The following is an 18,604-nucleotide window of genomic DNA, read 5'->3' as shown; positions in this document are numbered from 1 at the left end:
TAGTATCGTTTGATTTCTATGAAAAATATATTTTAAAGATAAAGCCCTTCCATTAGGCATCGCTGCGGTTATAACCAATTAGCTTTTAAATGGTAATTATGATTTGAAGAGAAAAAAATCAGTCTGTCATGATTAGATTAAGGCCTATGGATCTGCCTCTCTAAGGATTTAGACATTATGCGTAGTACCAGAGTAACCATGACCTCTTACAATACGTCATAATACAGTCATCCTGAGGAAAAAAGACTGTATGTGGCTACATATTACAATTAAACATATTGCCTTTTTCCTTCTTAAGACGACTGAATGGTCGTCACTACCTTGTGCTTTGAATTATTATTCATCATTTTGTCTGTTAATAAAGGAGAAGCCTAAAATGACCTCACCTTTTTTCTCTGATGCTGAACTTTTAGCTCATTGTTTTTGAATTTTTCAAGTTTCATGCAGCAATTTTTTTTCCAAGAGAAAATAAGTATTTAAAAAAAAATAGTCTTAGGGTGAGGCTTTTTATACACATTACCCAACTCGACTCAGATGTGAATGAGTACCTAGCTTTAGGCAGTGACAAAAATTGTAAGAGAGCTTTTGCAAAAAGATGACTTTTGATGATTAATTGGGAAAATGTATTGAGCATTTCAAATCCATATAAATGTGTTGTATTAATGTTTATTATAATATCTTTTTAAAACCCAATTTTCAGGTCCAAATTTTCCAAGCAGAGGATTATGTTCGAATCTCTGACAATCTCCAGCTAGTCAAACATTGGCAACGGGAACACGGAGAATGGACTGAAGTCATGAGAAATGTAAGAACTGTGATCAACATATATAAAATTATAATTTCTTTGTTTGTCTTACGTTTTGTCTTCAAAGCCACCAAGTGTACACACACACACACATACACACACAAAATAATTATTTTTGAACGGGTTTTTATTTCACACCTCACTGTTATGATTTTATGTTTCCCATCTTAACTGTGTGGCTATGTGGTCTTGTGGTATGACACTCGCTTTCGGATCGGAAGGTCCTGGGTTCAAGCCTTGCTCGGCGCATAGTTGAGTCCTTGGAGAGGGCTCTAACATTCTCTCCCCGTACTCAGGTGTAAAACGAGTACCTGGCCGTTAACAGCGTTGTTTCTGTCCGAAAAAAATGTAATATCGCCTAACAGGCGTCATGTCCCGTCCTACATGTTAAATGTTGCTGTTGGCCAGGGACTACTTGTAAAGCACTTTGAGCACATTTAGTGGATATTGCGCCATATAAAAGCTCATTTTTTTAAAACCAAATTTCTAAAAACAAAACGCAACACTCTTACTCTCCTTAATGTTGTGATAAATAAAATCCTCTCCATATTTGTTCTCTTACAGACCCTGGGTCGAGTGGGTGTAGTCAAGAAGGTGTATACAGATGGTGACCTCCGTGTCCACATCAATGGACAAGACTGGACGTTTAGTCCTATGTGTTGTACTCTAGTCCCCCACGGAGCTGATGATATGAATAACACACTGAATTCTGCCAATGAGAGGGAGGACCCATTACGTAAGGACATCTATTATGGTTGATGCTGTGAGATTGAAAATGCTATTTAGAATTAAATCGTAACATGCAATTTCAAGTTTAACATTGGTTTTAAAAGGATATGTTGCATACTTATTTATTTACGCCTTTTTATCTTCTTAATTAATTACCTAAACTCTCAATAGCATGAGTTGTAGCGCTTTAGATTTGTGCCATGCATGACATAAAAATAGGATGTCTTCCATTGTTGTTGCTGATGGCTATAAAATTATGTTTGGATTAGGTGGGTGGAAGATGCATATAAAGTCTTCCAAAGGTTTACATTCACTGTAAGGATATCAAGTGGTGCATAAAATGTCATTTGCTCAACGTGACTTTCAGGAATAGTTGAATTTATTAACCTTAACAGATCCTGAAAAGCCCATAACTTTCACCCAATTAATTTTGGTACAGAACTCTAACGATAAGAATAACAAGTCTTTTATTTTATATACAACTATTTAAACTGATAAGATTTGTTTTAAACTAGATCAACAAATAAATGTTTAAATTTGTCCTCAGCGGCCTTCACATCTATTTTGGAACAGTTAGCAGAGTTGAGATCACAGCAAGGTCAGGAGACTGGCCCTGACAGATTGGTCAGAGAGGCAGCTCAAGGTCATGTGGAAATCGTCAGGGATATTCTTGGCAAACATGCAGATAAGGTCAATCTTCTACTTTCAAATCAGTTTTTTTTTGGTTGGTTGGTAATAAAGAATATTATTATGAGTTGCTTTTGTTTTGACTGACAATGAGCAGAAAGTTTACTTATTATACAATAGTTCAGTTGATTGTGTAAATAGTGTTACTGGTCCCTAATCAGTGCTGCAGCTTCAGCTTAATCAATCAACGTTGAAACTTGTCGGTACAGGAGACACGTCAAGGGCCACCAACTTTTTACTTCAGGGTTGTGTCCTTGGATAAGGCACTTTATATACATTAAATGCAAAGTGAGAATGAGAACTTTGCTATTGGAAGTTGAAGAAAATGTTGAACTGCTTTTCCAATGTATCTCAAATATTCATTTTCACCCCGAACTGTCAAAGACTGGAACGCTCTTCCCGAATCATGTGTGAACACAACAAATTTAGACATATTCAAACAAATATTATCAAATTCTTCAGCCTAAATTCCAACAATAGCTGTCACATTCAACAACTTTCTCCACCCTCGAATACAAATACTCAGAATTGATTGGACTTCATGTAACATTCAGATTCAGCTCTCTAAAGGATGTCTTGCTGTTTATGAAATAATTTCTTAGTGACAAGCTATAAGGTAGATGAATCAGTAACAATAGTTTATCCTTTGTTCTATTTTTTGAAATTACCAAGAATATTTTGATAATTGTTGATGGTTCCCTTTGTTTGACAACACACTATCCTCGATGTTGACAGGTTGATCAGCTGAGTTCTGGTAAGACTGCCCTGCAAGTGGCTGGTCATCAGGGCCACCTGGCTATTGTTAAGTTACTGCTGGCATCGGATGCCAGTCTAGAGGTCACTGATGAAGATGGAGACACAGCTCTGCATTACTCTGCTTTCGGGTAATTAGATTGAAGTATTCTGGTTTATAGAGTCATCCAAGTTTTTTGTTTTTTTTAATTGAGCTTTTATACAGGGCAATATCCACGAAACATTTAGGACAGGACAGGATGCCTGTTAGGCAATATTACATTTATTTATTTTTTTGGACAGAGACAATGCTGTTAATGGCCAGGTACTCATTTTATACCTGAGTACGGTGAGAGAATGTGAGTAAAGAGTGCTCTCCAAGGACTCAACTATGCACCGAGCAAGGCTCGAACCCAGGACCTTCCGATTCGAAAGCGAGTGTCATATCACTAGACCACTCAAAAGTGGATGCTCACTTGTATTCATTCATACCATCGACATTGAGACACTGGAATACTTTCCAATGAAAGAAAAATACTCCTGTTTGCGGAATCTTTGAAATTGAAGTTACAGACTGAAAGGGAAGAAGAAGTAGTAGTAAAGAACATACAACATCCTATGATCTGATCTGTGCTTCATGGGAACTCCATTGATACGTACATCTATTCCCTGCAGGCATATTTGAATAAGGCCTGCCTTTTGTGATAAGAATGATTTCAGATAGTAAAAATAATTTTGGTATACTGCTGTTTACATCCATCATCCCAATGAGTCACTTGAGAAAAAAAAAATGTTCTTGTTAATAAATTCCCAAGAATATGTTTTTCTATTGTATCTCAGGAAATTGGAGAAAGTTTACTTTTTCAGTAACTCCTTCCCACCCATGAGATCTATCGTTTTAAAACTTATCTAAATAAGTTGTCCAGAACAGTTCCCAACATAATTTCAAATAGCTCATGAGGAAGATCTCAAAAAATATTAATACAAAAAGTGAATACCGATTATAGTTCATACCCATTATTCATACCTATTGCCTCTTTTTCATGTTGAGACATGGAAATTTCATGACTAATCAGATCCAGATCTGCCTACTTGAAATGTCAAAAATTCGGAGTTTCCAAGGGGGAAAAAAATGAAAAGATCTCAATATATTGCGTTTCAAATCAATTATTTGCCCTCAGCATAATCAAAGTATGCTCCAAAGTCTTAAATACAGTTTCTAAGCAACCAAACTCTCCTTTTCAACAAGATTTATGGAATAAAAAACGTCTGTGCAGTTCTTTAGCTGGAGCCAAAAATTCGTAATTCTGCGAATTTTTCTTAGCACTAGGCAGGTCTGCAAATCATCAAAATTAAAATTTAGAAGAGGTAACCGGTAGGAATAGAAGAAAGCAATTGATGCTTCTAAGACAACCTTCTTGATGGACAAAACACAATCAGTGAATCTTACAACCAAATAATAACTACCAGATTTATTCAAGGGGTCTGATAACTCAGTTGGTAGAAGAGTTGCTTCATGCGAAAAGGGGCTGAGATTGATCCCGGGTGTAGTCCAGATTTTATTCTGACGTCTAATGGCTCTGAAGGACTACTCCGGTTTATTCAAGTGCATGTTTTTTTTCTGGATGAAAGCAGCATCATCATCCAGCCTATAAAACATTAAATTTTAAAAATTATTTTATTTTCAGAAACCAGCCCGAAGTGATGAATCTCTTACTGGAAAAAGGCTCCAAAGTGGATGCTTTGAATAAAGGAGGTTGCAGCACATTACATGTGGCTGTCAACAAGCAACATCAAGACTGTGTCCATGTTCTCCTGAATTGGAATTGTGATGTCAATATACAGGTAGGGTTTAGTCACTTGATTTTCTTTGTACTAAAAACATTATGTCACCAAACAATAATATAGATGTTATAGATAAAGGCCTTTAGCTTCCATTTTGAGCTATGTCTCCTACCATCTCGCAGACTTGTCAACCCTCAAGAATCTACTGAGAAACTCCTGATATTCGCTCTCATTCCCGATTTTCCTAATCTCCAGCTATCTTTCCCAATTGTGGATTTTATTTTGTTAACAGTGATTTCCTAATATTTTTCTTTTGTCCCCTTTGCTGCAAGGGATGCTTATGCTGACACCACAACTCAAGTGTTAGAATTAACAATGATTTCTGGGACCTTTTGACCTCTCATGGTTGGCAAAAGGTCACTTGCTGTGTCTTCTATCCCTTTACATCTGTTTTCTGATTTGCTTTCTGTCTTTGTCTTGGATTACTTGGTTTTGTCCTTATCCTTGCCGGAGTCCTTGGCTGAGAGGGAAACAGTCAAATGTATAGTGTTAGTTTTTGGAGGTGAGATTTTTTTCATTGTAAATCATCTCTCTTTTACATTCTGATCGTTATATTTTTTTTTGTTTTGAACATATCTTGTAAACATTTAGTGTATTCCTCTTTGTGGGCATCCTGTGTTAGTGTCAAATGAGGCTCATAAGTGATCTCAAACTATGTCCATTGATAGTGTGATCTTGGAATCTACACCTGTTCTCTATCTGAACCAATTCCCCTTTGTCTTACTTTTTATTTGATGCTTTAATTTTAAATCTAGAATTTTTTTAGTATCCTATTTTCTTTTTAATGGCGCTGATATGACCTAAGTGTCAAACACTTAAAGACAATAACAATAACAATAATTTCCTAATATTCTTCTTTGTCCCTATTGTGGCCAGGATGCTTATGGCGACACAGCTCTTCATGATGCTATTGGCAAGGAGAATCAAACTATTATAGAAAAGCTGGTCAACTACAGAAATATAGATTTCACACACAAGAATAGACGAGGATTTAATGTTCTTCACCACGCTGCTCTCAAAGGCAATGTTGCGTAAGTAGATCAATCTTATTTTTAAGTATTGACAATTGTGTGTTGTTCAGGATGAATTCATGAAATCTTTTACTATATTTATTATATTTTATTATTATTTTATAACATTCTTTTCTTTTTTCTCAATTCAGATAAACTTTTCTTGCATTAAGTAATTAAGATATGTTACTCGAATCTTTAAATCCAAAGAAAAATGAATATGAAGATATGTTAAATTCAATAATACAATTTCATCAACAATAATTTTTCTAACATTAATTATTGAAGCTTAACATACCATCCCATTTATTGCTTTCTTTTGATTTAAACTGAGATCATAGAGTGTGCCATTAGACTCTCAAAAAAACAAACAAAAAAAAAAACAAAACCCGATGCTTTCTCACCTTGGAATAATTTTGTTTTCATCTAAGGTTTGATTTTGATGACATTAGAAATTTAGTTTTCTTTGGGTCTGTGTCGAAGGAACTTTGCACTGTAGACTAGATCCCTATTTAAAGTTTAGCTAGGAAATAAAACTCTCCTTTATACACAACACAACTTGGTAATGCTCTAAAGGGCTAAAAGGAGTGATTTTAGCTCTCTTCTTTGAAAGTTGAGTCTTTACTTGTCCCAGAAAATATCAGAGTTTAGGAATCATACAGATAAAAGAACTTTTATTTGATAAAACAAAGATACTTGTGTTTCGCTGAGGTGAAATGAAGCTAAAAACGCTACATCATTGCATTTTGGAAATTTTTGCTTTTATTAAATATTCTACTCCTCTTTAAATGCTCCACATGCTTTATAATAATATTTACATTTAAATGAACTACAAACTAATGACCAAGGTCATAAATTGATTGTAATCTCTTTTTTTTTGTTTTGTGTTGACAAAACACATAAAGGCTTCACAGTTATTCAATGGAATTGAACATAGTGATACGTAAATCCTTTTGAGTAATTAAGTAGTATTTATGTGATTTTATCTATTCACTTTAAAGTGGATTAATACTTTAAAATATATATTTAACATGAGAGAGTTAAGGCAGTTTACCACTAGGCCATAATTCCACACTTTTATGTATTGGACGTTTTACTCGTAAAATCATCAATTGACAATTATACATCTTCATACAGAGCAATCACAAAGATTTTAACAAGATGTCCTCAAATTGTGGACAGCAAAAAAGACGATGGGTTCTCAGCCTTACATTTGGCTTGCCTTAATGGCCATCGAGAAGTGGCAGCCACGCTTCTGAAGGTGAGGAAAATTTTTGTTGAAAAACGTTGATCCACAGTCTTTCAAAAAAGTGATACATGTGAATATATCTTGATGATAAAACCATATTCAGCTGCCATGCTACTATAAGGAGAAGTTGATGGGTGGATCGGTTTGAATTCTTGATAATGCATCATTATCTTGTATTATTGTGCGGCTATGTGGTCCAGTGGTATGACATTCGCTTTCAGATCGGAAGGTCCTGGGTTTGAGCCTTGCTCGGCGTTTAGTTGAGTCTTTGGAAAAGGCTCTTTACTCTCATATTCTCTCTTTGTACGCAGGTGTAAAATGAGTACCTGGCCATTAACAGCGTTCTTTATGTAAAAAAAAATTGTGTTGTTATCGCCTAGCAGGCATCATGTCTCGTTCTATATGTTTCGTGTTGCTATTGGCCAGGGACCCTTTGTAAAGCGCTTTGAGCACATTTAGCGGATATTGCCCTATATAAATGCTCTACTTTTTTTCTTTTTTTTTTTTTTAATTACTAGCATCTTTGTTTCATGTTGAGTCAAGAAAATGGCAATACATTGTCAAGGTATATCTCTCATTTTAAAGATGTAGATTCCGAGGGTCTTAATAGAAACGAGAGAAATTATTCCCTACTCTGCACATTTAATATTATGGAGGCAAATTATTTGAGCTTTTTATTAGCCGATGGGTTTTTAATACAAGTTATAATATCATTGTTATGCAAGAAATATCTCAGCTTTCAAGAATAGGAACCTAATTTTGTCAAAACAAATGCATTTTCAAAAATAAATTCTTAAGACTTTTATTTTTTAAATGTAGAGCTTCTTGTATCTACAGCAAACAGTCAGAATTTCTTGTTATCTAACCACTGTTACTGGGTGGGGATCCTGACCTCCCATAGTGGGCAGGGAGGTACATCCCCCCATACCCGTTTTCCAATTGTATCCTGTCGTTGTCTTGGAATGAGATTACTTAGTTTTGTACTGACCATGGCCGAGGTTCCTTGGCTGGGAGGGAAGCAGTCGAATGTATAGTTATAGTATGGGAGATGATATTTTTTTCCTTGTAAATCACCTCTCCGTTATGCATTGTATTATGTTTAGTTTACATATTATATTATATAATTTGTAATCATTTGAGTGTGTTCCTCTTAGTTGGGACCTGTGCTTGTGTCTGGGTGAGACTTTTAGATGATCTCAAACTAAGTACTTGGACGGTGTGCTCTTGGAATCTACATCTGTTCCCTATTTGAACCAATTCCCCTTTGTCTCACCTTTTCTTTTGTGCTTTAATTGTAATTCTAGAACTTTTTACTATCCCATTTTCTTCCTTTTTACTGGCGCTGATATGACCTTAATGTGTTGCAAGCGCCGTAAAACCCTTAAAAACAAACAAACAATAACCACTGTTACTTGATCAGGGTAGGAGGTTTCTTGAGTACTTTTAAGTGCAGATGTATAATCTTTTGACTGTTCCATATTACAGGTGTTGAAATGAATTGACCTATTTGTATTGCGAGAACTGTAACCCCCCCCCCCCCCCCCCTCCTGAAAAATACTAACAAAGACAAACATTTTTACTTGATAAGTCTGCGGATAAATTCTGACCCATTGGCTTGGAAGACATGAATATAATATTGATATCTATTCACATTTGTATTTTACAAATAATCTGTTTTGTCATGAAAAGTAAATCATACATCTTACTGTTATTAATTCTTTTTTTTTCTTTTTTTTTAATTCATTGAAGAATGGGGCAGACAAAGAAATTCGTAACAATCGTCAGCAAACACCATTACTATTGGCTGTGTCACAAGGTCATGTTTCCATCATTGAGTTACTGGTGACAAATGGTGCCTGTGTCAATGTCAAGGATGAGGACGGTGATACCTGTCTGCATTTAGCGCTAATGAGACAGACTGTAGCGACAGAGAAAGATAACTCTCCTATGCTGGACGTTGTAAGTGATATTTCAGACGTAGGTTACTTTATAACTTGTGTTTAAACTAAATGTCAGCAGTGCCATTCGGAAGAACAAGGAAAATGTTTACCATTCATACTTTCAACTGCCACTACAAGCAAAGAGAAGCAGTAGTTGGCTGATACAAAACTGTTGTAGACACTTAATTTAAACATTCATTTTTTGACAATTTTGAGAATACATATATGAAGAAACAAACACATACACATGCACACAAACTCAAACAGATACATTTACATTCATACACAAACATACACACACAAACTTACACCAATATTACTCACTAACATTAGTAACTTATTCTAACTTAAGACATTGAATTGATTAATTTTTTTTTTTTTAAAATAGTTCAGTTATACAGTGGAAATTGTCAGTCTGAACTTTAAATCAAAATTGGAATAAAATAAACTTAAAAATTAAAATAAGATTTAAGGGGTATTCTGTGAGCGAAACTATTTGTACGCTCTTGAAAAAAGTTCTTACCAAAATTAAGCAAAAAATCAAATACTTGATTACACGTATCTATTTGCTGTTTTTAGTTGTCATTGGTATTTAGTTTAAACAAGTCCGCTGAAAATCATGAGTTGTAAATTGATTTGCTTTTTCAAAAACAGATTCGTAACCAGTTGGGTATGCGTGACAAGGAGGAGAGCACGGGTGCAGCCATTGCGTGTTACCTGGCCCAGCAGGGTGCCAATCTACACGCCCCAAACCAACAGGGAAAGACACCACTGGATACCATCAATGACCCGCAAGTGGAGGAAGTCGTCCGCCAGTTTGGCACAGCTTTGTAAGTACAGTGCAGCAAGGAGATGTCAAACATGAGCTGCTCTGAATTCAGAGAAATTTCAAAGATATCTTTGTTCTTTCTATTTTTATGAGCAATGAAGTACTATGGACATGTATGCAAACTACAAATATAAATTAAAGAGCCGAGTAATAAAAAAAGTACTAAAATCACCGGAAGTTAGTTTTGAGAAAATGAAGTTTAAGGTGTTATTTCAGCTATAGAGAGTGATATTAGGATTGGGGACTGAAGATTATGATTATCATGATAATAATTGGTTATGTTTTAAGTTTATTGCTGATTGGCTGAAAAATCATAAAGATAATACTTATTTACCTAGGGAATCAACTGATGGGTAAGAAGTTGAAGAATATATAAATTATATACTCATTACCTTTGGCTCAACAATAATTATCTCAATCCCCCTGCACTTGTTTCCCCGCAGTTTCATATCTTGTGAAGGGTTCTTTCATAGTTATGTCGGATATTGATTAATTCTTCATCAGGCATTACTTTGAATCTGTTCAGAGGAGGAGCACTTTTTGCTTCATACCAGAGATTGCTCCAGATTTTGTTAGTACTTTCAATAACAAATTTCCCCAAATTGAGCAGTAAGATGTTTTGTGGTGGAAATTACATTTTGTAAACTGCCATGCTTTCTAGAAGGAAGTAAGAATTGTTTATTGCCCATATCTCTGTTCATTTTATGCTACAAAATCAGGAATAAACTGGGGTCCAAGAGCTGCATTCTTCAGTATGGAAAACTTTCAGTTCAAATTGTCCCATCCCTTTTGTTGCAGTGCTATCAAACAAGAGGAGTCGGAGATGAAAGAAAAACACGGTATGAGTGAGTGCGAACTCTGCTGCAATACTACACCTCTAGTCCTGTTTGAACCTTGCGGCCACAGGGTGGTGTGTGAAGATTGTTGTCTCACCATGAAGAAGTGTGTGGAGTGTAAGAAGATGATTGAATACAAGAAAGCTGCAGGTTTGTTATGTAGTCCAGAATCATTTAGAAGTTTAGTCTATTGATCTTGATTTTTGTTATCAGATATTGCCACAAAATGTATCCAGAAAAAGTAATGTGTGACCTATTAGTGGCATATCATTTATAATAATAATATATCATGAAACAAACAAACAAGAAGCATGAATAAACTCTCAAAATAAATTTAGGCTTCAAATTTTAAATATTTTTCTTCAAGGCATATCCCTGTTAGTTGCCTATAGCTTATCATCATGTCATTGAATGAGATTAAGCTGTGATAATGTTTTAATAGTAAAAGGTTTTATTATGGCACGTTTGGGACCGTGGGAAAGTTTGGCATTGTAAAAAGTTTGCAGTACAGTACTTGCTGGATTCTAACACGCTCTCTGGAGAAGCCAAAAAGTGTGTTAGAATCTGAGAGTACCAAAATCAGATGCTCATGGGAGGTAATGACTAATTATGTAGATCAGAGACACCTTTATTCCGCTATATAGCGGAATTCCGTTATCCGCGCTAAAGCTCGCAAAAACCTCTGCTTCTTCATCCTCCATCCCTTAAGCCTTAAGCTTGTAGACCTGCCATTAGAGGTAAGAAATTTTATTTTATGTCTGATAACTAATATAACCATGGTTTGTGACCCATTTCCAGCTTGTTGTATTGAAGAGTGTGCTGGAATTCAGCGTGCTTGAGCCCAGCGAGTACTGTATAACAAATAGAGTGAGAGTGGATAGAATAAAGTCCATACTACTCATCATGAAGTTGATGGTACATCATTAAACATATAGTGGGGTATAGCGAGGTTTCAACAAAATTAAATTTATTCCGTCTACTTTAATGCTGATAGGAGCCACTTGGAGGAAGCGCTGCGTCACGTGATCACTTTTTAGCGTTGCTTTAGCGTTGATCACTGGAGCCCACCAACTTCAATTTGATTTAAATTCTATATTATTATTATTCTATATTTTCAAACGGAATTGTGTTCAATTTATATGTTGTGAATTCATTCATCTGGATAGTGTATATATTCGTAAAACTTGTGCAATTTTAAACAATAGTTTAACACCTATTTATCGCCTGCCATCTCGGTCCCTTTGTTTACAAACAATGAACGCCATTTTTGGTTCCGAGTCAGTGATGGAGAAAGAAACAATCGAGAGTAGCCGAGCGGACGATAAGAAAGGGAAAGGAGGTGGTGAAGTGAAAGACGGGGCGAGCGAGAAGGAATGTGTTGGGAAAGGAAGTGTAAGAGGTGTGAAGGGGAAAGGTAAAGGAAAGAAAACGGAGGGGAGCAGTTACGGTGCTGGTAGTAGTAGCGTTGGTAGCAGTGAACTGGACTTTAATGAAATAAAACAGCAACTCAGTGTGTTGATGGGATTGGTGCCAGTGGTGAGCCAAATGAAGGAGGCCTTTGACCGTTTTAATGAAATGGAGGAGGAAGATGCTAATGTCAATATTGGCCTTTCGCGGCCAATATGTAATGATGACATTGAGTCTGATCTTTCGCGATCAGGCAGTAAAGATGTAAGTAATGCTGACCTTTCGCGGTCAGGCAGTAAAGATGTAGAATGTAATGCTGACCTTTCGCGGTCAGTTGATATGGTGCCAGGCAGTAGTAGAGATGCAGGGATGATGGAGCAGGCATTCTCATATTTCGAGAATGTGGTAGGCAGGACAGAAGTGAAAGGGAAGGTGCTGGCAGAGAATGTTTCAACTGGTGTTACACAGGTTTTATGTGACGGTCTGCCCAAGGATACGATTACTGCTCTCTCTGAAAAATATCCAGTGCCAGCAAATTGCTCTAGACTAGAGGTTGTCCAATGCAATGAGGAGGTTTTTAAACAGATATCCCCTGCCTCTAGAATGAGGGACGCATCCTTGCAGAAAGTGCAGGTATCGCTTATGAAAGGCATTACTGCTGTTTGCAGGGCTATGGAGATGGTGAAAGGAGATAACAAAGAAGTACTGGAAAATATTTCGGATGGAGTCGCTTTGCTCACCAATGCCTCTCATAGTTTGGATATTTATAGAAGACAGTCACTTCGCGGTGAAATTAGAGATGACCTCAACGCTCTCTGTACCGCTTCCTATCCTGTTAGTGACAAGTTATTTGGGAGCAACATTAAAGATAAGATTAAAGACATGAACGATTCTATTCGAGTGGCAAAAACCACAAGGAGATTTTCCCCGTACCCGTCCCATGGCCAGAAAAGGTTTCCTTTTTTAGGCAAAGGTCAACCATGGAAAGGTCAAGGAGGGGGGACAAACACCTTTCGGGGGAATACAAGGACATGGAACAACCACAAACAACACCACAAGCAACACACATTCAAAAGGAGGAATTAAAGGATAAGGTAACCCATTTGCATGGGGGCAGAACTAAATTATTTATATCTACTTGGAAAATGTATACCTCTGATCCTTTTATTATTCAATGTATTTCTGGATGTGCAATTGATTTTTTGTCCCCTCCTGTTCAAATGAAACCAGCTCATACTATCCAATTTAAACAGGATGAAAAGTTAGCTTTACAGGAGATGATAATACAATATGAAAGGGATGGTGTTATCCAGAAATGTACACCGGAGGAGGGTGATTTTGTTAATAATGTTTTCCTTAGGGAGAAACGTGCTATACCCGGTGAGCAGAGGAAAAAGTATCGAATGATATTAAATGTAAAACATCTCAACTCCTTTGTGCGTTATCGCCATTTTAAAATGGACACTTTACATTCTTGTTTACAACTTATAGAACCTAAATGTTTCATGGTTTCGCTAGATTTATCTAATGCATACCATTCTTTGCCCATGCACCCAGATTTTACGAAATTTCTTAAATTTGTTCATAATGAATCGTTATACCAATACCTTGTTCTTCCGCAGGGGTTCCGTGATAGTCCTAGAATCTTCACTAAAATCATGAAACCTATTGTTGCTCATCTGCATCTTAAGGGAATTATATGCAGTTTGTATATTGATGATTTTTATATTCAGGGCCCTTCTTATGAGGAATGCGAACATAATTTGAAGTACACGACCAATATTGTGCGTTCGTTAGGATTTGAAATATCAGATAAGTCTAACTTAACCCCATCTCAAGAAATGGAGCACTTAGGGTTTGTACTCAGTTCCTTGGATATGTCAGTGACTTTAAGTGATAAAAAGAAAGATCAGATTATTTGTATGATTGAGAACCTTCCTTCTTCCATCTCAGTTAGATTTTTAGCTAAGATTATCGGCATGTTAGTCGCCTCTTTCCCTGCTGTTGAATATGGACCTTTATTCTATAGAAGTCTTGAGTGTCAAAAAATTGAGGCTCTCAAACAAGTATATAACTTTGATAGATATATTAAAGTTTCAGTTCAATCTTTTATTGAATTAGAATGGTGGAAGTCTGAAGGCGTCCACAGTAAGAAACGATTACATATAGATAACCCTTCTTTTGTGATGAGAACTGATGCTTCAGGTCATGGCTATGGAGCAATTATGAATGATGTTGCCACACAGGGTATGTGGACGGAAGAAGAGCAGATGGATCACATCAACGTTCTAGAAATAAAAGCAGTTTATTTAGGACTTCAATCTTTGTGCAAAGATATTTCCAATTGTCACATTCGGGTAGAAGTAGATAATATGACAGCTGTTTCTTACATTAATAACATGGGGGGAACCCATTCAGTTAAATGCAATGACATCACACGAGAGTTAATTTTATGGTGCAAAACCAGGGGAATATGGATTTCAGCATGTCATATTCCCGGAGTGGAAAATACCATTGCTGATGATTATAGTAGAAAATTATCTATTCATACTGAGTGGTCGCTTAATCGAGCAGAGTTCAATAAGCTTTGTGATCATTTTGGAAATCCAGAAATTGATCTTTTTGCTTCTAGAACCAATTTTCTTATTCCCAAATATATGTCGTTATATCCTGACCCATCTGCCTGTGCCATTAATGCCTTTTATCATTTATGGGCTGGATTTGTGTATTTATTCCCTCCATTCAATATGATCCCCAGGGCTCTACAAAAGATACAACAAGACAAAGTATCGCGAGCGTTGGTGATAGCACCAATTTGGCAAACACAGACTTGGTTCCCCAAACTTATGACTATGCTGATAGCGCCCCCGGTCCATCTAAAAGCCTCAAAACACCTATTGACATTGGCATCAGACAGGGCAGCTGTGCACCCTTTGTATCCAAAACTAAAGTTGATGGCTTGTCTCTTATCAGGGCAAAAATCCGGAAACAAGGAGTTTCCAAGCACGCCTTAAAAATAATTATGAAAAGTTGGCGTCGCAACACCCAAAAACAGTACAATAGTTACTTACTGAAATTTATCCAGTTTTGTGATGCTGATGGGGTGGACCCTATGAGTAAAAATGTTCAGACTACTATAGCTTTTTTGACAATATTATTTCAATCTGGATTGGGATACAGTGCCATCAATACAGCGAGGTCAGCAGTGTCAACATTGAACGAGACCGGTTCAGATCCGCTAGTGTGTAGATTTATGAAAGGTGTATTTCATTCTCGACCCACTCGTGCCCGTTACACTACTGTTTGGGACATATCTACTGTGTTAAATTATTTAAGATCACTTTCCCCTGCTCGTGATCTTAACCTTTTTATGTTAGGAGCCAAACTTCTTATGCTATGTGCTCTAAAAAATTTTTGTTTTGTTTGTTTGTCTTTTTGCTGTTGGTTAACTTCCATCTATATTAAGTTTTAAAATATGTATGACATGATATATCTCATGATTTGTATTGATGTTTTTCAGATGGTACCATGATATCAGGTCCAGGCACAGAGAATGTCACCCCACACCAACAGCAAATGGCCCTGAAGAAACGACTGCAAGAGTTAGAAGATACAGTGAACTGCCCAATATGCATGGAACGTCAGCGAAACCGTGTTTTTCTCTGTGGTCATGCGACTTGTGGGCAGTGTGCTGAGTCTCTTCGTACATGTCCAATTTGTCGGAAAGTTATACATAAGCGCATCAACCTATTTTGATCTTTTTTCTATGCATCGTTTTCTATAATCGAAAGCCTGAAATGTAATGTGGTTAGTGACTGTGTCATTGAAAAAAGGTCATTGAAAAGAGGATTGAAAGAAATCGAGAGGGAGAGAGAGAGAGAGACAGAGAGAGAGAAGAGAGAGAGATTATGGCACTCTATTGAGAGACTATTTTATGGGTTGTCATTGTTAAACTTGCAACTGCTGTTTTTGTAATTCTTGCAAAAGAAAAGTTGGCCATGCATTGTGTCAGTGCTACTACAACACTCTCTTTGGTAATAGAATTTTCTGTTTAATTTTTGATTATTTTGTGTAAAATCAAACTAATTTTTTTCCATCGTTACAAATGTTAATATGTGAATCTTTAAGTTATTTCGTCAAATGCAATTTAGTAATTATAAGTATTTATATATACTGCTTCGATGGACTTGATAAGTTCACAGCTGCTGAGAAGTTGACTTGGGGAATCTCAGGAGAAAACAAAAGTTGTATTGGTGTTTTATGAGAGACATGCGATCTTACCATGTAAGTGAAGTTTGTCTCTGATTCTATCGCCGCTAGTCACACTTAAGATATGGATAGCCACATGTGCTGAGAGGTTTTATGAACATAGTTCTCCTCGCTAAGACTGGAAGTCAATCTCTTCTCCTCTTTTTGCATCCTGAAGGTCTTTTTTATGTCTTCGCTAGACAGAAACTTGCTTTGCTCAACTGTTACATCGCTGATGCACTGTAGGTTTCCAGAGTCTCTTTACTCTCTCTGTCAGTGTTTTGCTGTGTACCAAGGAAGGTTTTGTTCCTCGTTGAGATTTACTACCTTTTACCACGGAACGGCATTGCAGTGAGGAGGACCGACAATCGTTTTGTTTTCATTTCCTCGGAGAGGAGGGGGAAGCTGATGGAGAGGAGGAAGGGGATGATGACGAGGACAACTTTGACTTTCTCTTCCTTTTTCTGCCTCTTGATATCTGCTTGACAGTTTTGTTTGGCTCACAATCGCCTTTAATATAAGCTCTTGTGAGCTGTCCTTTTTCTTCATTCATTAAACCTGATTCATGTTTGTTTTGTTTTTAAGGGTTTTACGGCGCTTGCAACACATTTAGGTTATATCAGCGCCAGTAAAAAGGAAGAAAATGGGATAGTAAAAAGTTCTAGAATTACAATTAAAGCACCCAAGAAAAAGTAAGACAAAGGGGAACTGAGAACAAATAGGGATCAGATGTAGATTCCAAGAGCATACCACCAATGTACTTAGTTTGAAATCACCTACAAGTCTCATCCAGACACAAGCACAAAATCCAACAAAGAGGAATACACTCAAATGCTTACATTATACATTCAAAATAAAAATAATAATACATAACAGAGAGATGATTTACAAGGAAAAAAATATCATCTCCCAAAACAATAACTATGCATTTGACTGTTTCCCTCCCAGCTAGGACTCCGGCCAGAGCCAGGACAAAACCAAGTAATCTCATTCCAAGACAAAAGACAGAAAGCATGTTGGAAAACAGATATAAGGGGATAGAAGACACAGTATGTACCTCCCTGCCCGCTATGGGAGGTCAGGATCCCCACCCAGAAACCTGATTCAGTTTCAATAGTCATCTCCTCATCATGGAGAGGGGTAAAATTTCCTCCTCGGATGAAGCTATAATGATAAAGGAATGGGTAGTCAAATGAGATGAGGAAATAATTTATATTTATACTCGCTGTGTATTCAAGAATTCTCAAAAAATTTGAGACTAAGCAAATATGAATTTTACTAATAGTGGTCCAAAAGGTACCCAACAAAAGAATAATCCAAAGTAAAAATGAATGATTCAGGTACTGAGAAAACGGGAATGTGACTGACTGGTATGGCAGACAGCAGGAAATGACTGGTGGCAGGAAATGCAGCCTCCTTACGATCTACCTACGAAGCCCTGGGGGCTTGTGAGATTAACTTCCATACCAGATGCGGTACTAATTAAATTTTTTGTGTTGGAAAAGTATGAAGGCAGATATCTTACCAGCATAAAATAACAGATTTAGTCAATGGTCTTACCACGCCCAGTTCTAGGTTAAAGCCTATGTAGTTAGAGACTAGAAAAAGGCTGAAGCCTACGAAGTCAGAGATAGAAAAAGCTAAAGCCTATGGAGTCAAGAGACTAGAAAAAAGCTAAATCCTACGGAGTCAGAGACTAGAAAAAGCTAAAACCTATGTAGTCAGACTTCAGAGACTAGAAAAAGCTTGGAAGAACCATTTCTTAAGTCACTTGTTTTGCTCAGACCTAAGACTAGTTATTTTGTCTAGTCTGGTAAAGGACTAAATCTAGTCACCCTATATATAAGAATGGGCCGGGTCAGGGAAGTAAAACTGTTTGCATGTGGACTTGGAGAGTTCAAACTGAAAGAGTCTAAGAATTTGAAACTCCATCTCATTGTTAAAAAGTGATTTGAACCCATGTTTTGAAACTCCAAAAGGGTTGTAGAAAAAAAATCCATAAATTATTTTTGTTGTCATCGTCATCATTATCATCATCATCATCGTCGTCGTCGTCTTCGTCACCACCAGTTTATGCGTTGAAAATATAAATGAGCCTTTTATGAACTGAAATTGAAACACAACTGCTATTATTTTTCAATCTGATCACATTTTTTTTTGTTATAGAAAGATTATTTTGATTGGAATTTCACCACAAAAGAGCCTTTGTTTGATGAAATAATTGTCATAAGCCTGATAAAAATGTGTCCAGAATTGATAAAATTATAATTTTTATCTTTTAAAATAT

The 18,604-nt window shown here is 36.6% G+C and overlaps 1 protein-coding gene across 1 annotated transcript in view; it reads left to right on the top strand.

Annotated features, from left to right (window-relative positions):
- Window positions 1-17,645, top strand: part of LOC144970993 (E3 ubiquitin-protein ligase MIB2-like) — a 32,833-nt gene extending 15,188 nt beyond the window's left edge. Inside the window, exons 8-18 of the mRNA XM_078911270.1 lie at window positions 701-805; window positions 1,370-1,541; window positions 2,082-2,224; window positions 2,957-3,105; window positions 4,642-4,798; window positions 5,675-5,829; window positions 6,946-7,069; window positions 8,807-9,016; window positions 9,652-9,827; window positions 10,625-10,812; window positions 15,590-17,645. Coding sequence (XP_078767396.1) covers window positions 701-805; window positions 1,370-1,541; window positions 2,082-2,224; window positions 2,957-3,105; window positions 4,642-4,798; window positions 5,675-5,829; window positions 6,946-7,069; window positions 8,807-9,016; window positions 9,652-9,827; window positions 10,625-10,812; window positions 15,590-15,825 — 1,815 coding nt within the window. The 3' untranslated portion in view covers window positions 15,826-17,645. The remainder of the gene's footprint in view (window positions 1-700; window positions 806-1,369; window positions 1,542-2,081; window positions 2,225-2,956; window positions 3,106-4,641; window positions 4,799-5,674; window positions 5,830-6,945; window positions 7,070-8,806; window positions 9,017-9,651; window positions 9,828-10,624; window positions 10,813-15,589) is intronic.
- The last annotated feature ends 959 nt before the right edge of the window (window positions 17,646-18,604 follow it).

This window comes from Berghia stephanieae, chromosome 4, assembly GCF_034508935.2.
Source record: "Berghia stephanieae isolate SIO BIC M18660-M18661 chromosome 4, UCSD_Bste_1.3, whole genome shotgun sequence".
In the NCBI taxonomy this organism is placed as follows: Eukaryota; Metazoa; Mollusca; class Gastropoda; order Nudibranchia; family Aeolidiidae; genus Berghia; species Berghia stephanieae.
The sequence above is the reverse complement of the archived record's forward strand: the minus strand, read 5'-3'. Positions and strand labels throughout refer to the sequence as shown.